Source organism: Diplotaxodon limnothrissa, linkage group LG3 (assembly GCF_057381915.1).
Source record: "Diplotaxodon limnothrissa isolate DT_005_m linkage group LG3, D_limnothrissa_male_GT1.1, whole genome shotgun sequence".
Lineage (NCBI taxonomy): Eukaryota > Metazoa > Chordata > Actinopteri > Cichliformes > Cichlidae > Diplotaxodon > Diplotaxodon limnothrissa.
In genome coordinates, this window is record NC_140598.1 from 35,877,751 (window position 1) to 35,898,805 (window position 21,055).

The 21,055-nt window shown below is 40.5% G+C and overlaps 1 protein-coding gene across 1 annotated transcript; it reads right to left on the reverse strand.

The window, feature by feature from the left end:
* Positions 1-3,753: 3,753 nt before the first annotated feature.
* Positions 3,754-10,835, reverse strand: LOC146635579 (myelin-oligodendrocyte glycoprotein-like). The gene is made up of 6 exons (XM_085347656.1): positions 10,751-10,835; positions 9,770-10,147; positions 9,598-9,675; positions 4,846-4,902; positions 3,878-3,930; positions 3,754-3,801 (listed from the first exon to the last, which is right to left on the reverse strand). Exons 1-6 carry the CDS (start codon positions 10,833-10,835, stop codon positions 3,754-3,756), a joined length of 699 nt encoding a protein of 232 aa, XP_085203782.1.
* Positions 10,836-21,055: the final 10,220 nt, after the last annotated feature.

Sequence of the window (21,055 nt, forward strand, 5' to 3'; positions counted from 1 at the left end):
GCAAGCAACTTTTTTTTTTAAAATTTGCATGACAAATGGATTTTTTCAGTTTCTTTTTTATTCCTGTGACACAAAAAGTCCCCACACCCACAGATGCTGTGAGATAGTGTATGTTTGTTTACAGTGTTTCTTGGCGCTTTTTGTCTGCTGACATGTCAGTTATTTAACATATTTTATTGCATTTATTTATTTTCGACTCCACCTTTTTTTCTTTTTTCACTTATATCTGTGTTGCATACACATTCAATTCAGTTCAATTGAATTTAATTCAATTCAATTCAAAACAATAGAATTCATTTTATTTATATAGCGGCAAATCACAATAACAGTCGCCTCAAGGCTTTATATTGTAAGGTAGACCCAACAATAATACATACAGAGAAAACCCAACAATCATATGACCCCCTGTGAGCAAGCACTTTGGCGACAGTGGGAAGGAAAAACTCCCTTTTAACAGGAAGAAACCTCTGCAGGACAGGCTCAGGGAGGGGCGGCCATCTGCTGCGACCGGTTGGGGTGGGAGAAGGAACAACAGACATGCTGTGGAAGAGAGATTAATAACAAGTAGGATTCAGTGTAGAGAGGTCTGTGCGCCTTAGCATATGATACTTCCGGTGGGGAAACTCCTGTAGGGCGCTTCGTTTCTAGTGTGATATTCACGCCTTGTTTACAGTCGGGTTTTCGAAAACAAGTCAACTAAATGGATGAATCAAACGGCGATTTACATTTCTCATGATGTCTTGGGCATTTACCGGATATATCTGTACATGATGTTAATCTATTTGTCAATATTTTTTGTCCTGCGCCTCAGAGCAAAAGAGAGAAAGGATTCAAATTTTACATTTCTCAGTATTTGTATAATCTTGAAGGTAAATCACAACATACCCTTCATAAATACTAATATATAGAGACACTTACCAGCAATCATTCATTATTATTTTTTTTATATCCTGTGGCTTTTTATTCACGGTTTGTTGATGCTGTGTAGGTGTGTACTTGAAATTTCTAGCTGATATCGACTTTACGGGGGAAACATCTGGCTTTCACTAATGTTCACCTGTAGTTTGAATGCTGAACATTTGCCTGTTTAAATCATAAGAACTGTCACTATACAGAGATGGTCAAAGGAGCTTGCAAAGAAAAGCGTCTGGACTTCTTTTAGTTGCTTGAAGACGTTTCACCTCTCATCCGAGAAGCTTCTTCAGTTCTAAGGTCAAATGGTGGAGAGTCCCAGATATAAACCTAGTGGGAGTAACCCCCCACAGAGGGACAAAAGGACCCCCTGATGATCCTCTAATCGCCTGAGCCAAGGTGTGAAACTGGGTGTGGGTCCCAATCAGCCAGAGTTTCGGGTGTGTTCATTGTGAAACCTGGCCCCACCTTATCATGCGAATTCCTGAGGTCAGATGGCCCAGGATGTGAGTGGGCGTTAAGGCGTCTGGGAAGGGATCTCAAAACTGGATTATAGATGGCAGACAGTTGGTGTCGTAAACCCCCGCCTCTGTTCAAAGATGGTCGCTCACAGTGGACATAGATGGCTTCTTTCACTCCTCTTTCAAACCATCTGTCCTCTCTGTCCAAAATGTGAACATTGGCATCCTCGAAAGAGTGTCCTTTATCCTTAAGATGCAGATGGACTGCTGAGTCTTGTCCTGTGGAGGTGGCTCTTCTGTGTTGTGCCATGCACTTGTGAAGTGGGACTCTCCACCATTTGACCTTAGAACTGAAGAAGCTTCTCGGATGAGAGGTGAAACGTCTTCAAGCAACTTAAAGAAGTCCAGACGCTTTTCTTTGCAAGCTCCTTTGACTACGATGACCTGGATGACTGAGAACCTTCACAGACACTATACAGAGATGTGCTTCTGATTCTGTGATGCAGTTCTGCTTCTGTTGAGTGATGTAAACAACCACTCAATCTACACTCTTCAAATATCAAAATCAATCATTTGATTTTTTTTTATGACACAGCAATGGTGAGTGTTCCCACCTTCTGCTCTTTGTAACTTAATGCGATCTTTCCATTTTTGTATTTTGGACATGATTTTGGAGTCCACCTTTGCAGTAGCGATTGACCGCAAAATAAAGCTACCGGAAATGTAAAACTCTACATTTGGTCTTAAAACAGGAAGTTAGCATTTTCTCGTGCACAGGGTTTATTAACACATAGTGAGTGAGAAAGGTGACTGAAGAAGAAATACTCAGTGCATCATGGGAATCCCCCAGCAGCCTACGTCTATTGCAGCATAACTAAGGGGCAATTCAGGGTCACCTGGTCCAGCCCTAACTATAAGCTTAAGCAAAAGGGAAAGTTTTAAGCCTAATCTTGAAAGATTAGGCTTAAAACTCCTGAATCCAATCCAATCCAATCCTGTCTCCTGAACTGGAAGCTGGGAACAATAACCATGAGACACCAACACAACATTACTGGAATAAGTGATATAACATTGAGCATAAATGTCAGCATGAACCACAAGTCTTTAGCATAGTGCTCCCTCCCCTTGAGCCAAAATTATATTTTCTTTTGAACGTAGAAAAAGCGAGCTCTCTAGCTTTGATTGACAGAGAGCAGAACAAACCAGATGACTCAATGATGAGTTTAACCAAACACCTCCAAACTTTAAGGATTATGTCTGAGGACCAAACTGACTCTGCCCCCAAACAGCTGAAAAGTCGTGTTAACTGATGATTGTCACAGTTCAACACAGACAGGTGAATGCTCAATTTAATCTTAGAATAAGTTTTGTAACTTTAGTAAACATGCTTCATCTTTAGTACTTTCAGACAGCTGGGCTCCTGAGTTTGTGCTAAAGAGTCATTTTCAAAGGAGAAACCGAAACAATCCATGTGATTTGACTCCACCCACTCTGTAAACAGCAGTAGTCTGTGTGTATGTAGCTGTCATGACAGAAAGAAACATGCCGCTGCAGTCAGCTCTGTGTTTTATCTTTATTTGGCAAATACATTAAAGAAAAGTGTTTAATGGTGGCCCATGAAACACTCACTGCACACAGGACAGGGACTATCAAAATAAAACAGGAAACACATGACAGGCACAGACTTGACACTAAACAGAGGGAACACAGGACGGGAGTAACAAACTGCGTCATGAGACATGACTTACCCAAGAAGTAGAAATCACAAAACAATAAAGAACCTGTCAGTATGTGCTCACAGTTTGACTTTATTCAGAATGCATTCAGTAACATGTAAAAAAAATCCCAGTCTTTCATCACAAATTTTAATGTTTTGTTATAAGGTTCTTGTTTGTTTGTCACCTGACTGAAAAAACAACAACAACAACAAAAAAAAAAAACCCAGAAAAAGCAAACAAATAAAAAGAAGACTTACCACAGATAAAGACCCCAGACTCCGACACAGTGATCCAAACTGTCGCTGTCAAAGTGAAACGAGTTCCTGGAGCCGAGCAGGAAACAAAAACTGAGACAATGATTAACAAGTTACTGCAAACCAGACATTCCGGTCAGATCAGTTTCTAATGTTTATTGCTGCACATTCATTGGTCTATTCATCAGATAAACCCTGAGCATGACGAACGCAGAGACAGCTGGTCCAGTGGGTGATCAGGGAGGATCATTTCTTGTATAACACTTTATTTATGTGAAAGTGCTCAATAAATAACTTGGACGCGGCTTGAGTCTTTTTCTGGGGTGAAAGTTTAAAGTGTGTAGTTTCCTCAAGCAGAGTAGCAGTATACAAGAACCAGTCCATTTACCATTCCTTTCAGCAAGGCAGCTAGACTGGTAGTGATTGTTTTTGTGTGTCTTCATCCTCTGGATATTTCTGTTGAAAGAAGTTGAGTGATGAGTCATTCTGATGACACAAGAAGCAACAACATGGTTGTGTGTTTCTTTCTTACTTTTCGTTTTTTTAAAATGTGGCGAGAGAAATATGCAGCAAAACCAGCCCAAACTATTAACCCTTTAAGACCTACCATAGAACCAAGTTCGCCAGAGCTTATATTATATTTTTACATGCTGTGGAGCCATTTTTGGGAGCATTTCAAGTTGCTATACATCAATACAACCATTATAGCCCAAACTTTAATAATATGTCTGCATTAGGTGCATAGTAATTACATAAATTGCAAAAAAGTGCAATAAACTACAAAAAAATTGAAAATCGTTTTTGTTTTTTTAACATATATTTCTAGTTAGAGAAATTTAAGAGGCTTATCCCTCAAAACTGTAAATACAAAAAAGTTACACAAACTAGTTTCCCACCACAGGAAATTTATTTTGAGTGTCTTCATAGTTTTATTTTTGAAATACACCAATTTTTATATACTGCAGGAAAAACAAAAATAAATATTATAGTGCAAATTTGCAAAATAACAGCATATGCATCAAAATAAACTATTTCCAGCAGTGCAATATGAGTCTTAAGCATCCCAGAAACGACACAGAAAGTCATAAAGTCAAACATAACTTTTTAAAACACATAACAAGTAAAACACAAGCTCATAAGGCCCCGATCGTAAAAAACTACATTTCCGCAAAATGACGTCACTTCCGGTTTCGGGCAGGTCATGCGGTCATGTGATAGTTCACGCTGATGGACATAGGAAGTGTTACAAACAGCTGATGGATCGGCGAAGCGTGTTTCTGGAATATCATGTTTTTGTTGCTGCAAGTGATTTTTATGCAGTTTTTGCAAAGCTATATGTGGAAGGAAACTGTGACCTAGGACAAGCTGATGGCATAAGATGTAAGTACAACTCCTCCGGTTTCATATGCAAAAAAAATTTTTGCGCTAGCTTACTTGGTTGCAGAGCTACCGGGATTTAAAAATAGTTACGCAAAACAGAGTGTGCCCGCTCCGATCGGCTGTAAAGGGTTAATAAGGTGATGACAACGATGACCACAGGGACCCTGGATTGACCTGCTGATGTAAAAAAAAGACAAGGTCACCACAATTACACAAAAACCTAAACAGAAATGATGCAGAGAAAAGTTGGACTGTGTTACGACCCTAGACAGGTCTCCTCCTGAAATTGACCTTGTCTGGGTTTGTCCTGCCATATCTCCTGCCTTAGGGGCCACCTTTTTTGTACAGCTGACTCCTATCAGCAATTAAAAATACTTAAGGGCAGAGAAAGGTGAACTCTAGTGCCACTGGGCAAGTCTACAAAGATATGGTCAAGATCATGCATAAAGGACAATTTTTCAACCCTGCTGCAAAAGAAAAAGAGAATTCAAGAGTTATGAAGAGCTATCACTATGGATACTCCCCAATGCGGTATTAGATTTCACACTATTGAACAAAAGAACACGGATAGGGCTTTTATCTTAAACTCACATACACTGCATATCAGTGTTACAGTTATGTCAAAATATACACAGATGCATATTTTGCATCTGTGCAATACAGCCAACCAAAGTGGGATAGAATTTATTGTTCCTGAGTTTAACACAAAAGTAAGGAAAGGCTTTAGTGACTGTTTATCAGTATACATGGGGAAAAGGGTTTCAATACAGTTTACAGTCCAGTGGATTGAAGATGAAAGACCATTGAGATCTGTGATATGCTCCAACTCGAGTTCATCATTGCCTAGTTTGCAAGACGGTCACTCAGACCTGCAGACCTGACATTCTGATTGACGTTCAGCAAATATTATACAGAATTACTATGATGGGGCTTATGGTCACCTTCTTATGGGTACCAGTGCATCATGGAGTTAAGGGAGATGAAGGCAGACAGAACAGGAAAGGAAGCTACAAAGAGACCGACCTTTGTTGGATATGGATATCAGTGTTAGTAGGACAGATATTAAGAGTAAAACATGGCACAAAATGAAAGAAAGGTGGCAAAAATAACAATTGCAAGATCGTGGCGCGAGCAGTTGCAGCGGCCCGGGACTCTCCACAATTTAGCAGCTTTCTTTTTATCTTGTGTATTTCATTTCACTTCTCCAATTAGCAGGAGCAGTACAGTAAAACTGAACTGCTCACGGTTCTAATCACACAAACCTGCACACTTTTCCCAACAGTGACTGGGACTCAATCCCCCCTGAGATCCAAAGGAATAGGGACTCCAACTTCACAATACAACATCTGAAGTGGCGCAGGTGAGGGAGGCATGGGAAACAGAAGAGGGGGGAGAGAGCGGGGCTGAGAGCTAAGCACTAACCGCCTACAGACCTGCTATTATAAGTCTCCTCCTCACCAACTCATGGTCAGTAAACAACAAGATGGATGACCTGCAACTGCGGATCACCTCACGCTGTTTGGATTACTGTGCTATGATTGTGACAGAGACTTGGCTGGTAATGAACTAATCCTTCATAGTGGACAGGAACAAAGAGTCCAGTGAGAAACGTGGAGTAGGTCTGCTAGTGTATGTGAACAATAACCCGTGTAACAACACCACAGTTAATGCTGCCCTCTGCTGTCCAAACATAGAATATATGCTGGTACAGTGTATGGTAGCAGAGTAGGGGTCTAGGGTGTAGACCACAGGTGTCGAACGCCAGGTCTCAAGTGCCAGTGTCCCTGCAGGTTTTAGATGTGCCCTTGATCCAACAAAGCTTATTTAAATGACTAAATTACTTCCTCAACATGTCTTGACATTCTCCAGAGGCCTGGTAATGAACTAATCATTTGATTCAAGTGTGTTGAGCCAGGGTGATAGCTAAAACCTGCAGGACACTGGCTCTTGAGGCCTGGACACCCCGGTGTAGACCCTTCTACTTGCCAAGAGAGCTCACAGCAATCACAATAATAGCAGTTTATGTGCCACCACAAACTGATGCTAAACTAGCCATTAATAAACAGTTAACGACGCACCCGTACTGTGCTGTAATTGTGGCAGGAGATTTTTACCATGCAAGCCTGAAAGCTGTCCTGCCTGGATTCTGTGAGCTTTTCGATGAGGTAATATACTATAACACTGGACCTGGTATAGCAACATTCCAGATGCTTACAAAGCCACTCCCCAACCTCAGCCTCAGAGAAAATGAACAAGGAAACTTCAACACATGTACATACAAGGCAGCTCACTTTACCATAAATCGTATAGGTGTGCATCTATTTCTGGATACAGTGTCCCCCGCTATAACGTGCTTCACCTTTCATGGCTTCGCCGTTTCACAGATTTGTTTTCTTTCTTAACAGCGCATTATATTCTGCGTCCTGATTGTCAAACAATGGTCTCCTCCGTGCTGTGTCTCCTGAACAGTTTAAAAAAAAAAAAAAAAAAACCCGAATCTGTGCACTAAGGTGTAGATCTGTTAATTTGTGTTGTGGGGTTGGATGTTGATACAGCAAAATTACTGATGGAAGATGGACAAGAAAAGATCAAAAATACTCAAATGGGCTGTCAAGAGTGACCATGCTTTCACCACACACACACACACACACACACACACACACACACACACACACACACACACACACACACACACACGGCCTACTTTTTCAACAGCTCTCTTAAGTGGATCTATTTTAACAAGCTATCTTGTCAAACCAAATGTAGTTTAGCTTATTCTTCCATGAGAGCCCCCCACTGCATGACCCAAAACAAAGCATCTATCAAAGTGACCCGAAACATGATTCGTGATATGACAACATCTTATAATCCGGCGCTCTTCACTGCTGATAAACACTCACATTTCAAACATATTGATGTGAGATGTTGAAATAGCTCCAGCAGATAAGGAGGTCAACCAAATAATCTGTCCCACTCAAATCCCTCTAGCGCTAGCAGTGATACGGTGGAATGGGCTTCTGATGGAGGAGATGAGGCGAAATAGTGAGCCGAGGTCTTTGAAGGGGCTTGTGATACAAATTTTGGACACAGCAAATTTTAATTAATATTATCAAGCCCTGTGACTTATAACTCTTCCAGCTTGCTTAAAAACACACACACACACACACACACACACACACACACACACACACACACACACACACACACACACACACACACACACACACACACGCATTGATGTGTCCCTAAAATAAGACACATCAAGTGCAAATGTATCAATTATGCAAGGTAATACAGATGCTGGTTAATTTTTTTTTCTAAATGTAATAGCATAACCATCACTTTAGCTATGAATTAAATCTGTTGGATGATGATCTCTGCTCTGAACAAAAAGTGAAAGGAGCCAACCATGTGAGCTTTTTTGTGCAACCAAGTCAAAACCAACTGTTGGTAACCACTTCATCACGCAAATCTTGGTCATATTAATTCACCAGCTGTTTGTCAGCTAGAAATAGAAAATGAAGGAATACACAACCCAGCCACTTTATTAGGTACACCGCAGAAGTACTGGATCGGAGGCACTTTTAGCTTCATGACAAATCCACCAAGGTGCTTTTGCTTCATACTGGCATGATACCATCACACAACTGCTGTAGATTTGTGAGTTTGACATTATGGATGTCTATCTCTTGTTCCACCATATCCCAAAGGTGTTCTATTGAATACAGGTCTGCAGACTGTGGAGTACAGTGAACTTGCTTTCATGTTCAATTAAGCAGTTGAATATGAGCTGAGCTTTGTGACATGGTGTATTATCCTGGTGGAAGCAGCCATCAGAAGATGAGTACCCTGGGGATGAATAGATGAACAGCAACAATACTCAAGTAGGCTGTGGTGTTTAAACAATTGGTAACAGTTGCTAATAAGGGCCTAAAGTTGCCAAGAAAACATCCACCACACTGTCATACCACCACCACCAGCCTAAACCATTGACACAAGGCAGGATGATCTAGTTATTGATACCATTAATACAAAAAGGAGGAGAAAAAAAAAGGAAAAAAAAAGAAAAAAAGAAGGAAAAGGGGGGGGGGGGGGGGGGAAGAAAAGGAAGGAAAGAAAAAAAGGAAGAAAAAAAAAGATCAAAGCCATCAGGTCTGTTTAGAAAAGCAGACAAAAGAAGAGGAGAAACGAGCAAAAGATGAATGTAAGAAGATGTGTCTTTGGATAACTGCAGGTATTATGTATCCCGAAACAAGCTAACATTCATTAGTAGGAATAGTGAAAACTTCTGTTAACCTTAGTTAGCCACTTGGCTATGATAGTAAACACTGATGTGGCTTATTGAATCTTTTGGACTGTGTTCAGCCCAATATTAATTAGCCATTTATTGGAAGAGGTATATCATTGATTTGTCTGCTATTCTCAATGTATGATGAATTATATTGGCTGTTTGTTATCCATTTGCATACTCTCTCTCTCTCTCTCTCACACACACACTATATAAAATATTTATCTGGTTAAATTCAGTATGGTTCTGACAACAGGATTCACAATAAAATATCAGAATAAGCAGAGGGTGTGTTCACCCAGGGCACCAAACAGGCTAGGACCGCCCCTGTTGGTAACTAACCTTTTTTTTAAACTTGCTTTTCAGTTTATTGACCAACAGCTGAGTTTTGTTGTTTTCTTCCTTTAAAAGGTGATAGCAGCTTGTCCATCTCTTTTAGTTCGGTTATTATTAGAAACATTAATAAAACCCGTTGAGCATTTTGCCTCCCTGTCTCCTTTTTTCCCCCAACTTTGACACCATTTGTTACTTTCCCCCTCATCCCCTGGACCTTTTTAGGGGAACATAACAGACTGTGTTCTCACCATTTGTTGGAGTTGTGTCCTGAGGATCTGGAGTTTGCAGCGGCGTCTCTGTTGTTGAGGTTTTAGCAAAGTTTTGATCTAAAAGATAAAACAGTCAAAAAAAAAAATTTAAAATACAAATCGGAGTCTTTGACTTTTCAACCCCAAACATCACCAAAACAAATCTTCTCACCGACTACAAGTTCAACAACAGCAGCTTTCACTCTGCTCTGCAGCTTGGGGATGAAACATCTGTATCTGCCGTTGTCTTCCTCCGACACGTTCAGGATCTTCAGTGAAATGTTCCCGTGTTTCATGTCGTCCATGAACAGCTCCGTCCTCCTGAAGTACGAGGCCATCTTCATGTCGGGGACCTCCTGCCTGTCCCTGTACAGGTGAACGTACTCCACTCGGCTCAGCCGGTCCAACGGGTCGGGCTTCAGGTCGGGTTTGGACCACTCCACCGTCAGACCCTGGACATCGAACGTGGGCTCCAGGTGACACGGCAGGATGACATCATCACCCGGAGCAGCGATCATTGGAAGATTTGAACCAATCACCACAACCTCACCTGGAAACAGACAAAAAGTTAAACGTACTGAAATCATTTCAGTAGCTAGCCAGCTGATTGGAGACCAAAACAGCCAACCAGAAATTTTGCATCCAAATCTATGATTGGTTGGTTTGTGGAGCATTTATAACGTGTACAGAAAGAGTTGAGTGTGCAGGGAGCACAGATGTTGAGAGCGGGAAGGACACACTGAGACCAGGTCCACAAATGTCTGTCAGCACAGAGCAGAGCAAATGCCAACAACTAAGTGAGAGGGGCTGTTACTGTGTGTGTAATAACAAACATTGAAATACATTATTTGCACGCAGAAATGAATTTTGTTCACTCAAAAATAATTGTCTCCTCAAAATGCAACACTTGCACTCATGCGCTCAGAATAGAGGGACAAAAACAATGGCATGAAATAATGCCATAAATCATCTCCATCGTGTCCGTTATAAACAAACCTCTAAACTAAGAGCAGTCACTTCACACAGTCAGAACCTGCCTGACAATCTTCTCGATTTAAGATTCTTCCGGTTCTAAAGTAACTCACTGACAGATGTCACACTGTTAGTGACAGACAACACAGCACAGCTGATAATACTCAATTCAGCTTTTCACCCCCCCCCCCCAAAGTCGAGCACAGGAGAAAAGTCCAGAGTGAGAAAAAGGAAGAGTCCTTAAAGTAGAAGTTGTTCAGAGACATGATCGATGATTAAAAATTCCGTTTTCTGACTGAAGAAAGTTTTCTGGAAAGCTGCAGTCCAATCAGTCCCTGACTGCTTCGCTCTGAATGAATGACCTGTGAGGCTCACTCACTCTTTATATAAAACAGACTCCGCCTACTGCATTCAGGGTGGGGTTAGATGCTTATGAAGTCCCCCTGAATAAGTAAGGGAAAATCTCAATGTGACGCTTGCGTGCCTGTCATGCTTTTCTTTTCTTTTCTTTTTTTCGTTTCAAATATCTTTTATTAGAAGCAAGTATCACAGTTGTTACAAGTTAATAGAACATATGCCCCCCCCCCCCCCCCCCCCCCCCCCCTTTCCCTAAACAAAACAAGGCAAAACAACATTGCCATTCATGGTATATCTTATTTTTTCAAGGTGAAGTGCAGGAACCTTTTTGCCTTTCCAAAGCTGCAGGATCAGTTTCTTTGCAATGATCAGTGCATATGACATAAGACTTTTTTGAACATGTTGTAGAGCTTTGTGTTTCTTTAAAGATCCCAAAGGTAATTACTGTTGAATTTAGATCAATCTTGACTTTAAGAATATTAGACAGAAAGGTAAAGATGTTACACTCAAAACTCTGAAGCCTTGGACGAAGTGCAAAACTATGTAACAGATTTCAATAATGTGTCATACATTTTTCACAGAAGGGAGAGCAGTCTGGATACATTTTGTGAATTCCTTCCCTTGAGTAATGTAACCTGTGTACAATTTTATACTGAATTAGGTAATGACGGGAATTGATAAAAAACGTATTTTTGTTGCATAAGACCTCCTGCCTGTCGTGCTTTAATGCACCACCTAAATTACTTTGTATTTGAATTATTTCTGTAGAAACTCCAAGTCTCAGCTTCATGTAACTAATTCTGCTCTGTCTTACTTTCTGTTCAGTACTGAAGACTCAGACATTATAATGTGTCTGACTGATGACAAATAAAAACAAGCTAAGCTGTCAGGTGAAGTAGGTGACTCTGAACTTTCATGATGGAGAAACATGAAATGCATTAATGACACAACACAAACGTGCTGTGTCATTAATGACTCAGACTGAGAACTAGTCTAGTCTGTGCTTGACTGGAAGCAGATGACATTCAATAGGGATAAACACTCACTTTCACTTCCTCTTCCAGGACACGCATTTGGCACAGAATGGGCGTAGCTCTGCTGAGAACTAATGTCACTCCTGGACAATCCTGGATTATTATAGTGAAATCAACTTCAGTGTTTTTATTGTAACACCTCGACTGGTTTACCTATATCTTGTCTCTGACATTTGCCCTGTAAACAAATAAAAGTAGCACTTAACCAATAAAAATGAAAGATTTTTAAGCAATAAAAACTAAGTTGAAATAAGAAAATCTGCTCTGGATGTGAATTGAAACTAAAATGAAATAAAAAAAAACAATGCAGAAAAAAATGAGTTTTTTTGTAACTTTGCCCTGTAAGGCAGAGCCAACAGTGTTGCCTCTGCTGGACCACAAATCCTGCTTAAGACAACACGTGTAATCAGTTTGTCTAAAATAAAGACGTGCTTCATCTCTTATCAGTTCAGCAGCTTTTTCTAAAAGGAACTTATCTGATTTGAAACAGACAGAGGTGATTTAAAGTAGGAAGCAGTGGGCGTTGCTGTGATAGTGGAAGAATATGAGAATGGAAGTGATACCATTTCCATAAGATCCTCCACACTCACAGTGCAGCTTTGTTTTAAGATCTACTGATGTAAGAGAACATGAGTTATATGGGGACGACCATGGTTCAGGGGGTTGGGAAGCTCGTCTTTTAACCAGAAGGTTGCCAGTTCGATCCCCAGCTCTGTCTGTCTTGGTCATTGTATCCTTGGGCAAGACACTTCACCTACTGGTGATGGCCAGAGGGGCCAAAGGCGCGATATGGCAGCTTTGCTTCTGTCAGTCTGTGGCTACAACTGTAGCTTGCCTCCACCAGTGTGTGAATGTGAGAGTGAATGAATAGTGGAATTATATAGTGCTATCGAATTGAAAAGTGATATATAAATGCAATCCATTATTATTATATGGGTGTAGAGCGGAATCATGTCAACAGTTCAACAAATTTTGGCTACATCTGAAACCATTAGGTCAACTTAATGATTTATTAGTGAAGGTTTAACCAAAAGCCTCATAACTTCTTTAATCATGTCTGCAAATCTAATCACAGGGATGCAGGGCTCCTTCAAACAATAGCCACACATCATACTGATGTTTATTTAGTTTATTTCTCTCTCTCATCTTCTTCAGAGACTGTGGAAACAGAAGAAAAAACTTCTGTTCAGACCCAAATTGCCATGGTTGTCCTCTCAGCTAAACTATGGTCATGTGACCATTAGAAACTCTACCTTAGACAAACTTTACAGCACTTTACACCTGTAACAAAACCCTTATTTTGCCACATATTTTAGACAAGTTTTAATCAATTATACCTTTTTTTATTATCTTATCCAATAAATCTTAACATTTTCCAACAAATAAATGAGCTAATTTAAACATGAATCTATCACAGAAACATAAAAAAACAAACACCTTTATTTAACTGTCTCAGGGACAGTCACACTGTCCATTTACTGTAATCAACAGTAGACCGTCAGAGGTTGAGGATTAGTACATATATATTGTTATGTTAACTCAGCTCTGTAGAGTATCTTGCAGCATCTTAGACCAGTTCTAACTTGTGAACAATGCACAGAATGATGGTTAGATTAGAGTTGAGTGTTTACACAACAGTGTGTCTGCTCCTCTCGATCAGCTGTAAGGCCAACAAAGAGACTTCAGAGACGCCTTCATAGCCACGGGATGTTGCAGACAGCAGCTCCAGTGTTGAGTTGCAGTTTAACAAGTAGAAAGAAGCAGGACAGCTCACCTTTGTAGGGAATACTGAAGTCAACAATCAGGCGAGTGTTTGATACAGTATGAATATTTCTGGATTTTATTATTGTTATTTAATCCTTATTTTATTATTTTATCTCCTAATACTCTGGTTCATTTTTCGAGAAAAACAAAAAACCAAACATACTATCACATGACATCATGTCCTGTTTTACATGAAAACATAACAGCTTCATGATGATTTAAATATATTTTTTATATCAAATGTGAAAATGTGAAAAAAAACATTCAGTTATAATTTATATAGAGAGAGATTTTAAACTCTATCCTCACTGCTGTATCATAACAAATCCTTATAACTACCATAATGATCAGTATTAACTAAGCATTAACAGTTAAAACACAAAACAAAAATGGCTGCTCAGGTGGATCTTATGAGCTCAGCTTTCATTTCAGTCTTACTGCCCACTCGAAGTGTTTCTAACCACAAATCAGATTTTTTTTTATTTTATTTTATTATTTTTATTTTATTTATTTCAGCCTGTAAACATCCACAGCAAACATCCACTCCCACTGAGATCTGCTACATGATAAATGTGAGAGAAACTAAACACTGGTGACATTTTAACGGTGTCCCTCCTGCAGATGGAGCTCAACATCAACTAATAACACAGATGTTACTGTAAACATTTATCAGCTCAGTTTGGAAACACAGAGACTCTGAAACTGTTTCAGGATTGTGCTGCTGGAGAAACAAAGCAAAACTCTTCACTGTGAACATGAAAAATGGAAACTACTGTTTATGGTTTGATCAGTATTTTCACTTCCACTTATGTGAACTGAGGGAGTTCACTGTTTCCTCTTACATGCATGATTGCTGAGGTCTTTAGTTAAAGGAAGTTAAAGTGTCTCTACTCGTTGTCACGGGAAACTTGCTATGCTTTTTTAAACTAAAGAAATAAATCCTTTATAAATTACATGTGAACATTAAAAAAGTCACACTGGAAATATTCAACAAATGAAACTGAATCAATACTTAAAACCTACTCATCGGTTAATTATAGTTATTTAACAAATAACCTTTAACAAAATCCAAGTTGAGAATAAAATTCCACAGAGAAACAGAGTGAAACCAGTCCATGATGACTGCTCAGATGATGGACGAGAACGAGCCCACAGTCTGAAGCCTGAAGTCAGTACACGTCTCCTCTTCACAATCAGCCTGCAGACAGTTAATCACTCCATGAAATCTCAACACACAGATGTAAACCTCAAATTTCTAGAAATATTTTGTTAAACAGAATTAAGTTGCTCCTAAAAGTGCAGAACTTGCCTGAGAAACATCAGGCAACAGTTTTCAGCTCCTTTTAGCTCCGTTTAAGTGATTCGCTGACAGCTGTCGTCACTGACACATCAAACAGCAAAGAAGAAATGTTCACAGTGAATTTAATTAATTTACCAACATGTGATTAAATCTAGTTGATCAGCTGTGATAGTCTATAATCTACACAGCTGCTAATGTGACTGAGAGTGATTCTAAATAAAAGCTGTTTACCTTGAAAGCAGAAGAGCGAGTTTAAGGACACGACACAGATCAGTACAAGAACATAATGACTGTAGGACGGAGCTTTGGCTCTGGTACCAACCTGCAGTTTGTTGTTGAACTGCTCCACCCACATTACTGCAACTGAGATTTTGGTGGTTTGAATGTGAGACTGAGTGGAGTCTACATTTCTTCAGTCCTGAGAAATGTGATAGTTTAGTTTTCACTGCTTGTTAAGTTATCAGTTAAAGAGTTATGCTTGTTAGTTTGTGTTGATAAAAACAGATTCTTGGTGTGAATGTCTGAATATAAAACATATTGATCTTAGACTTTGAATGATTCATCTTTGATAATGTTTTTTTTTTATTATTATTGTCTCTGAAAACCAGAACATGTTTGATTCAATTTAAAAAGTGTGTCAGTCTGCTGAGTCAGTGAAGCAGAAGTGGTTTTTCTGACAAACATCATCCTCAAAAAACTGTAGTTAGACTGCAGTAATAATCTCCTCCTGCCTGCAGTGATGGTCAATGTTAGGCTGTCATCATGTCTGAATTTTAGGAAAATTCACTTATTTAAACCATATAAGCAAAAACCCAAACACTGAAAAAACACAGAGAACAGAAACAGCACTGAGACTCAAGTCAGAGTTACACTTCCTCAGTCATCTTCCTGTTTTCTGGTTTCACTTAACCTGACATCAGTAATGATGATGAGAAGTGGCATTAAGCTGGTCACTGATGTCAGTGTAGCTGCAAACACATTTACATGAAGGAGGCAGTATCTGGCAGCAACTGACCAATCACAGACAAGAACATTAAAGTTGACTGTGTGGTGGACCACTGGAGGGCTCCACTCACACCCAGTTCTCAGGAAGTGTTGTTGCTGTGTTTTGGAGGGAAAGTGTTCAGTTGTGTGGTGAGTAATAATAAACGAGCAGTGTTAATCGAGAGCTCTCGTGTCGTCCTTGTTTACCTCCACATTGGTGACCCCTGACTCGAACATGCTGCAGTCCGATGGTGGCACCGACCCTGCTCTGGATGCATCAGCAGCCGCCAGCCCTCTGCCTCCGGCTGCAGCTACGTTTGCTGTGGTGCTCGAGCTGCCGGACTTTTGGCTTCACGATCCCCCGTCGTGGTTCGTGCACGTGGAGGCTCAGTTCGCCCTTCGTGGCATCTCGGCTGACGACACGAAATATCACCATGTGGTGGCTTCTCTCGACCCGCTAGCCACCCGTCGTGCGTTGACTCTCCTCCGGGACCCACCCACCCGAGGGAAGTACGCCGCCCTTAAGGAGCTGCTTCTTCGGCGCTATGCCCTCTCCGACGCAGAGCAAGCTCTCCCATCGCAATGTTCGGGGAAAGGTTCGTGACTGTTTGTTTTCATGGTCGGGATTTCCAATGGACCTTTGTTGTTGCCGCTAGCTCTGTACCTATTTTGGGCACCGATTTTCTTTGTGCCCACGGACTGCTGGTCGATGTCGCTAACAGACGCTTAATCGATGCACTGTCTTTTTCTTCAATACCCTGTTTCAGTCGCGCCATCGAGTTTGCCGCAATGGAGCGCCTTGGCATAGTGCCTGGGCTTCTCCGCTACACATGGTGCCCAAGTCAGACAGTTGGTGGCGGCCGTGTGGGGATTTTCGCCGTTTGAATAATGTCACGGAGAACGACCGTTACCCCATTCCCCACATCCAGGATTTTTCCGCCCACCTCGCCGGCACCTCGATATTTTCTAAAATTGACTTGGTGCGGGGGTATCACCAGGTTCCCGTGCGCGCCGAAGACGTCCCCAAAACTGCCGTTATTACCCCTTTCGGCCTGTTTGAATTTTTGCGCATGCCGTTCGGCTTGAAAGGCGCCGCCCAGACTTTTCAGCGGTTGATGGACTCTGTTTTGCGCGGGCTGCCTTTCGTCATCGTGTACCTTGACGATATATTGGTGGCCAGCTGCTCTGAGAGTCAGCACGCGTCCCATCTGCATCAGGTTTTCCAGCGCTTGGCGGCACACGGCCTGATCGTCAACCCCTCCAAGTGCCAGTTCGGCTTGCCGGTTCTGGATTTCTTGGGCCACCGCATTTCCGCTGATGGTGTGGTTCCGTTGCCAGACAAGGTCCGGGCCGTTTCGGCTTTTCCGCGTCCTGCGTCCATTAAAGCGCCACAGGAGTTCTTGGGGATGGTCAATTTCTACAACCGCTTTCTCCCCAGAGCTGCGCACCTTTTGCAGCCTCTCTATGCTGACTTGAAGGGTAAAACAGCTAAGGACCCGATTGATTGGCTCCCTGAACGCATCCAGGCATTTTCTGGGGCCAAGACCGCGCTGGCAAACGCCGCCCTGCTGGCCCACCCGTTTCTGTCGGTGGAGATTGCGTTGACCTCCGACGCATAGGACGTGACAGTGGGCGCAGTATTAGAACAGCGGGTCTCCAGTGTCTGGCAAACGCTCGCTTTTTTTGCATAAAAAAACGCTTGCAGGAACAAAAACATAATATTCCAGAAACCCGCTTTGCCGATCCGATCAGCTGTTCGTAACACTTCCAATATTGAAAAAGACGTCAACGCGAACTATCGTATGTCCGCCATTTCCTGCCCGAAACCAGAAGTGATGTAATTTTCTCGGAAAATGTAGTTTTTACTTGTAGGCCTTAAAAACCTATACTGGCGTTTTTATAAGTCATGCTTGACTTTTCTGAATAGTTGCTGGGATGCTTAGAACTCGAATTGCACTGCTGGAAATAGTTTATTTTGATGCACATGCTGTTTTCTTTGCAAATTTGCATCATGGGATTGTTTTTTTGTTTTTCCTGCAGTATATAAAAATTGCTGTATCTCCAAAATAAAACTATGAAGACACTCAAAATAAATTTCCTGTTGTTTTAAACTATTTTTTTTGCAACTTTTTTGTATTTAAAGTTTTGAGGGATAAGCCTCTTAAATTTTTCGAAGTAGAAATATATGTAAAAAAAACAAAAACTATTTACAATTTTTTTTGTAGTTTATTGCACTTTTTTGCAATTAATGTAGTTACTATGGACTTAATGCATGCATATTATTAAAATATGGGCTATAACAGTTGTATTGATGTATAGCAACTTGAAATGCTCCCACAAATGGCACTACAGCATGTAAAAAAATAATATAAGCTCTGGCGGACTTGTTTCTTTGGTAGGTCTTAAAGGGTTAAATAAATATCGTCAAATAATCGAGATCTCAATTTCAGTGAAAATAATCGTGATTATCATTTTTGCTATAATTGAGCAGCCCTATTGCTGTGTTTTGGAGGGAAAGTGTTCAGTTGTGTGGTGATGAGTAATAAACGAGCAGTGTTAATCGAGAGCTCTCGTGTCGTCTGTGTTTACCTCCACAACAGCAGTGAGACAAAGAACATAAAACTGTAAAACTATAACAATATAAAGAGTTTACAAACACAACACAGACTGACAGTAACAGATTGAGAGGAAAAGCTCTGCACAGTCAGCAGGTTAGTAGTAAACATGCTGTATGACTGTGTGAGGGTCAGTGAGACTGGAAAAGAGTTTGTGTTCATCAGGAATGAAAATGTTACAGCAGCACATGTTTCATCTTGTTGATGTAGATGATCGAGGCCGCTGCTTTCTGTGTCATTTACTGAAACAATTTTAAAGTTAAATGTCATCACTCTTTATCTCTCTGCAGGACCTTCTTGCTTTGATGCACTTACTAACCACTGAGTCACTAATATTATTAAATCTATTCCCTTTTTTTTTTTTGACACAGCAAATATGATTGCATTGGAGAAAAGCTGTATTTGGCATAAAACAAAAGCTTTGGTGGAGGAAACTCCTCAAAGGTGTTTTACTGCTGGTGAAAAATGCTGGATGTTTATGTCCTGTGCAAATTATAATTAAAGAAAATGTAAATAATAAATAACAAAAAATAAATAAATAAACTGCACAAAAACCTGCATTTCAGGATGGCTGTCTCTATATTTGCTGCTACAAATTTCAACATGTTTTTCTTGAATAGAAATTCTTCTGAGCCATGAGAAACTGTGCTCAGCATTTCATTTCACTTGGGTTTCAGAACCTGAACCATTTGGTTAATAATACCACTACTAATGATAAAAGTAATAAAAATGGAATGTGGAAGAAGGTCCCATAATCAAAGACACCCAGCCACCTCCACCTAAGACTTCTAAAAAAAAAAAAAAGAAAAGAAGAAAAAAAGAAAAGAAAAGTTATTAATATTTCCAGAACATGAAAACACTCAAATACGCCCTCTGTAGTTAAGCCAACTGCAGAAACACCCCCACTCCCCCCAAAAAGATTGAAGCAGACCTTTTTCTCCCTTGAGTGTTTTACTTCTAATACAATTTCTCTCCAAATGCCATCATTATGTTTGCTGTCAAGAAAAATGGACTTGATTTAATAAAACCATGGTGACATCCAGTGATTGACACATTTCTGTCTTAAGATGTGACTCAAAGTTACACAAAAAGACAAACTCCTTCTATAGTGTGACCCAGAGAGCAATGAGGATGCTGCTGTAAAGCTAACAGCAGCCCACCCAGGTCCAGACTTCCTGTAATGCACAGTAAGAATGTTAATGTGGCAGCACGAGGTGGTGGAGAGTAATAAGGAAAAGAGCAAAGAACCAATGATGTCACACTCACACATTAAAATGGCGGTGGGACAATTAGGAGCTCAAAACTTTTACAATTCAATGAAAACCTGACAGTGTCACCCTGGGAATTTCAACCACAGAATACTGAGTTGAGACGATGTTAATTATGAAGAAGGCGCACAGGTCAGTTATACTTGAGACAGACGTGGTTCAGTGTAAAATAAACATTTTGACAGCTGTTTAAAATACGAAATAAGTGAACCAATGAATTGATTGTACATGCACAATTCTGAGCTGTGGATTACCAGATGAGAAGGTCCAGAAAGATCACCAACTCATACATGCAGCTCATCTTCACACACTCAAACCAAGAGTGCATAAATAAGCACTGCGCACAGATGGTCCCACCACCAAGGCACACAGTTGCCTCCACTTTTGGCCTTCAGCTTCTGAATAAAAGAAACACAAGTTGTTAAAGTAATTAAACTCCAAAACAAATGCATCCTCTGTGGTTAACTGTACTGCAGAAACACACTGGTAATCTGCAGCTAGAAAAAGGGCCTCCTTCAGTCTTCAGTGGTGTCACACAAAAGAGAATCTACAAATCAAAACATTCAGAAAGCAAATGAACAAACAAAAAAAAAATTCCTTCAGTTTAGAGCAGATAGCTTCACTGAATCTAACTTAATAATTCAATACATTAACAGGCTTCCATATATTGCATGTAAGGCTCAATTACTATTCTAAAACTTCCAACTTCCAGTGAGAAGGCCAAACAAAGCAAAAAGCACAAAGAAAAAGGCAAAAGTAAAATGAACACAAGGCAAAGAGGAATATTCTGTAAACGTAGCCCAGAGAAGCAGCGGCGGCCTCGCTATAAAGTTATCAGCTGCTCGCTCAGCCCCGACTTCCTGCAATGTATCATACAATCAGCATTTATAGCAAAAATACAATAATGGATGTAAGGCTAAGATCGTAACAAATCAAAGTTACATGCTGAACAAACAGCGTCACCAAATTTGCAAACACACTTGTTTACTACCAAGTAAAATAATAAAGGTACGGCACAAAATAAAAATATGTCAGGAGTCGATGGAAGGCTTCAGGGAAATAATCTGGAAATGATCTTTACAAAACATGAGTGGCACCAATCAACAAAAGTGTAGCCAATTCAGGCTGAGGCAGCAGCTACATGTAGGCAAGTCCTACCTGTGA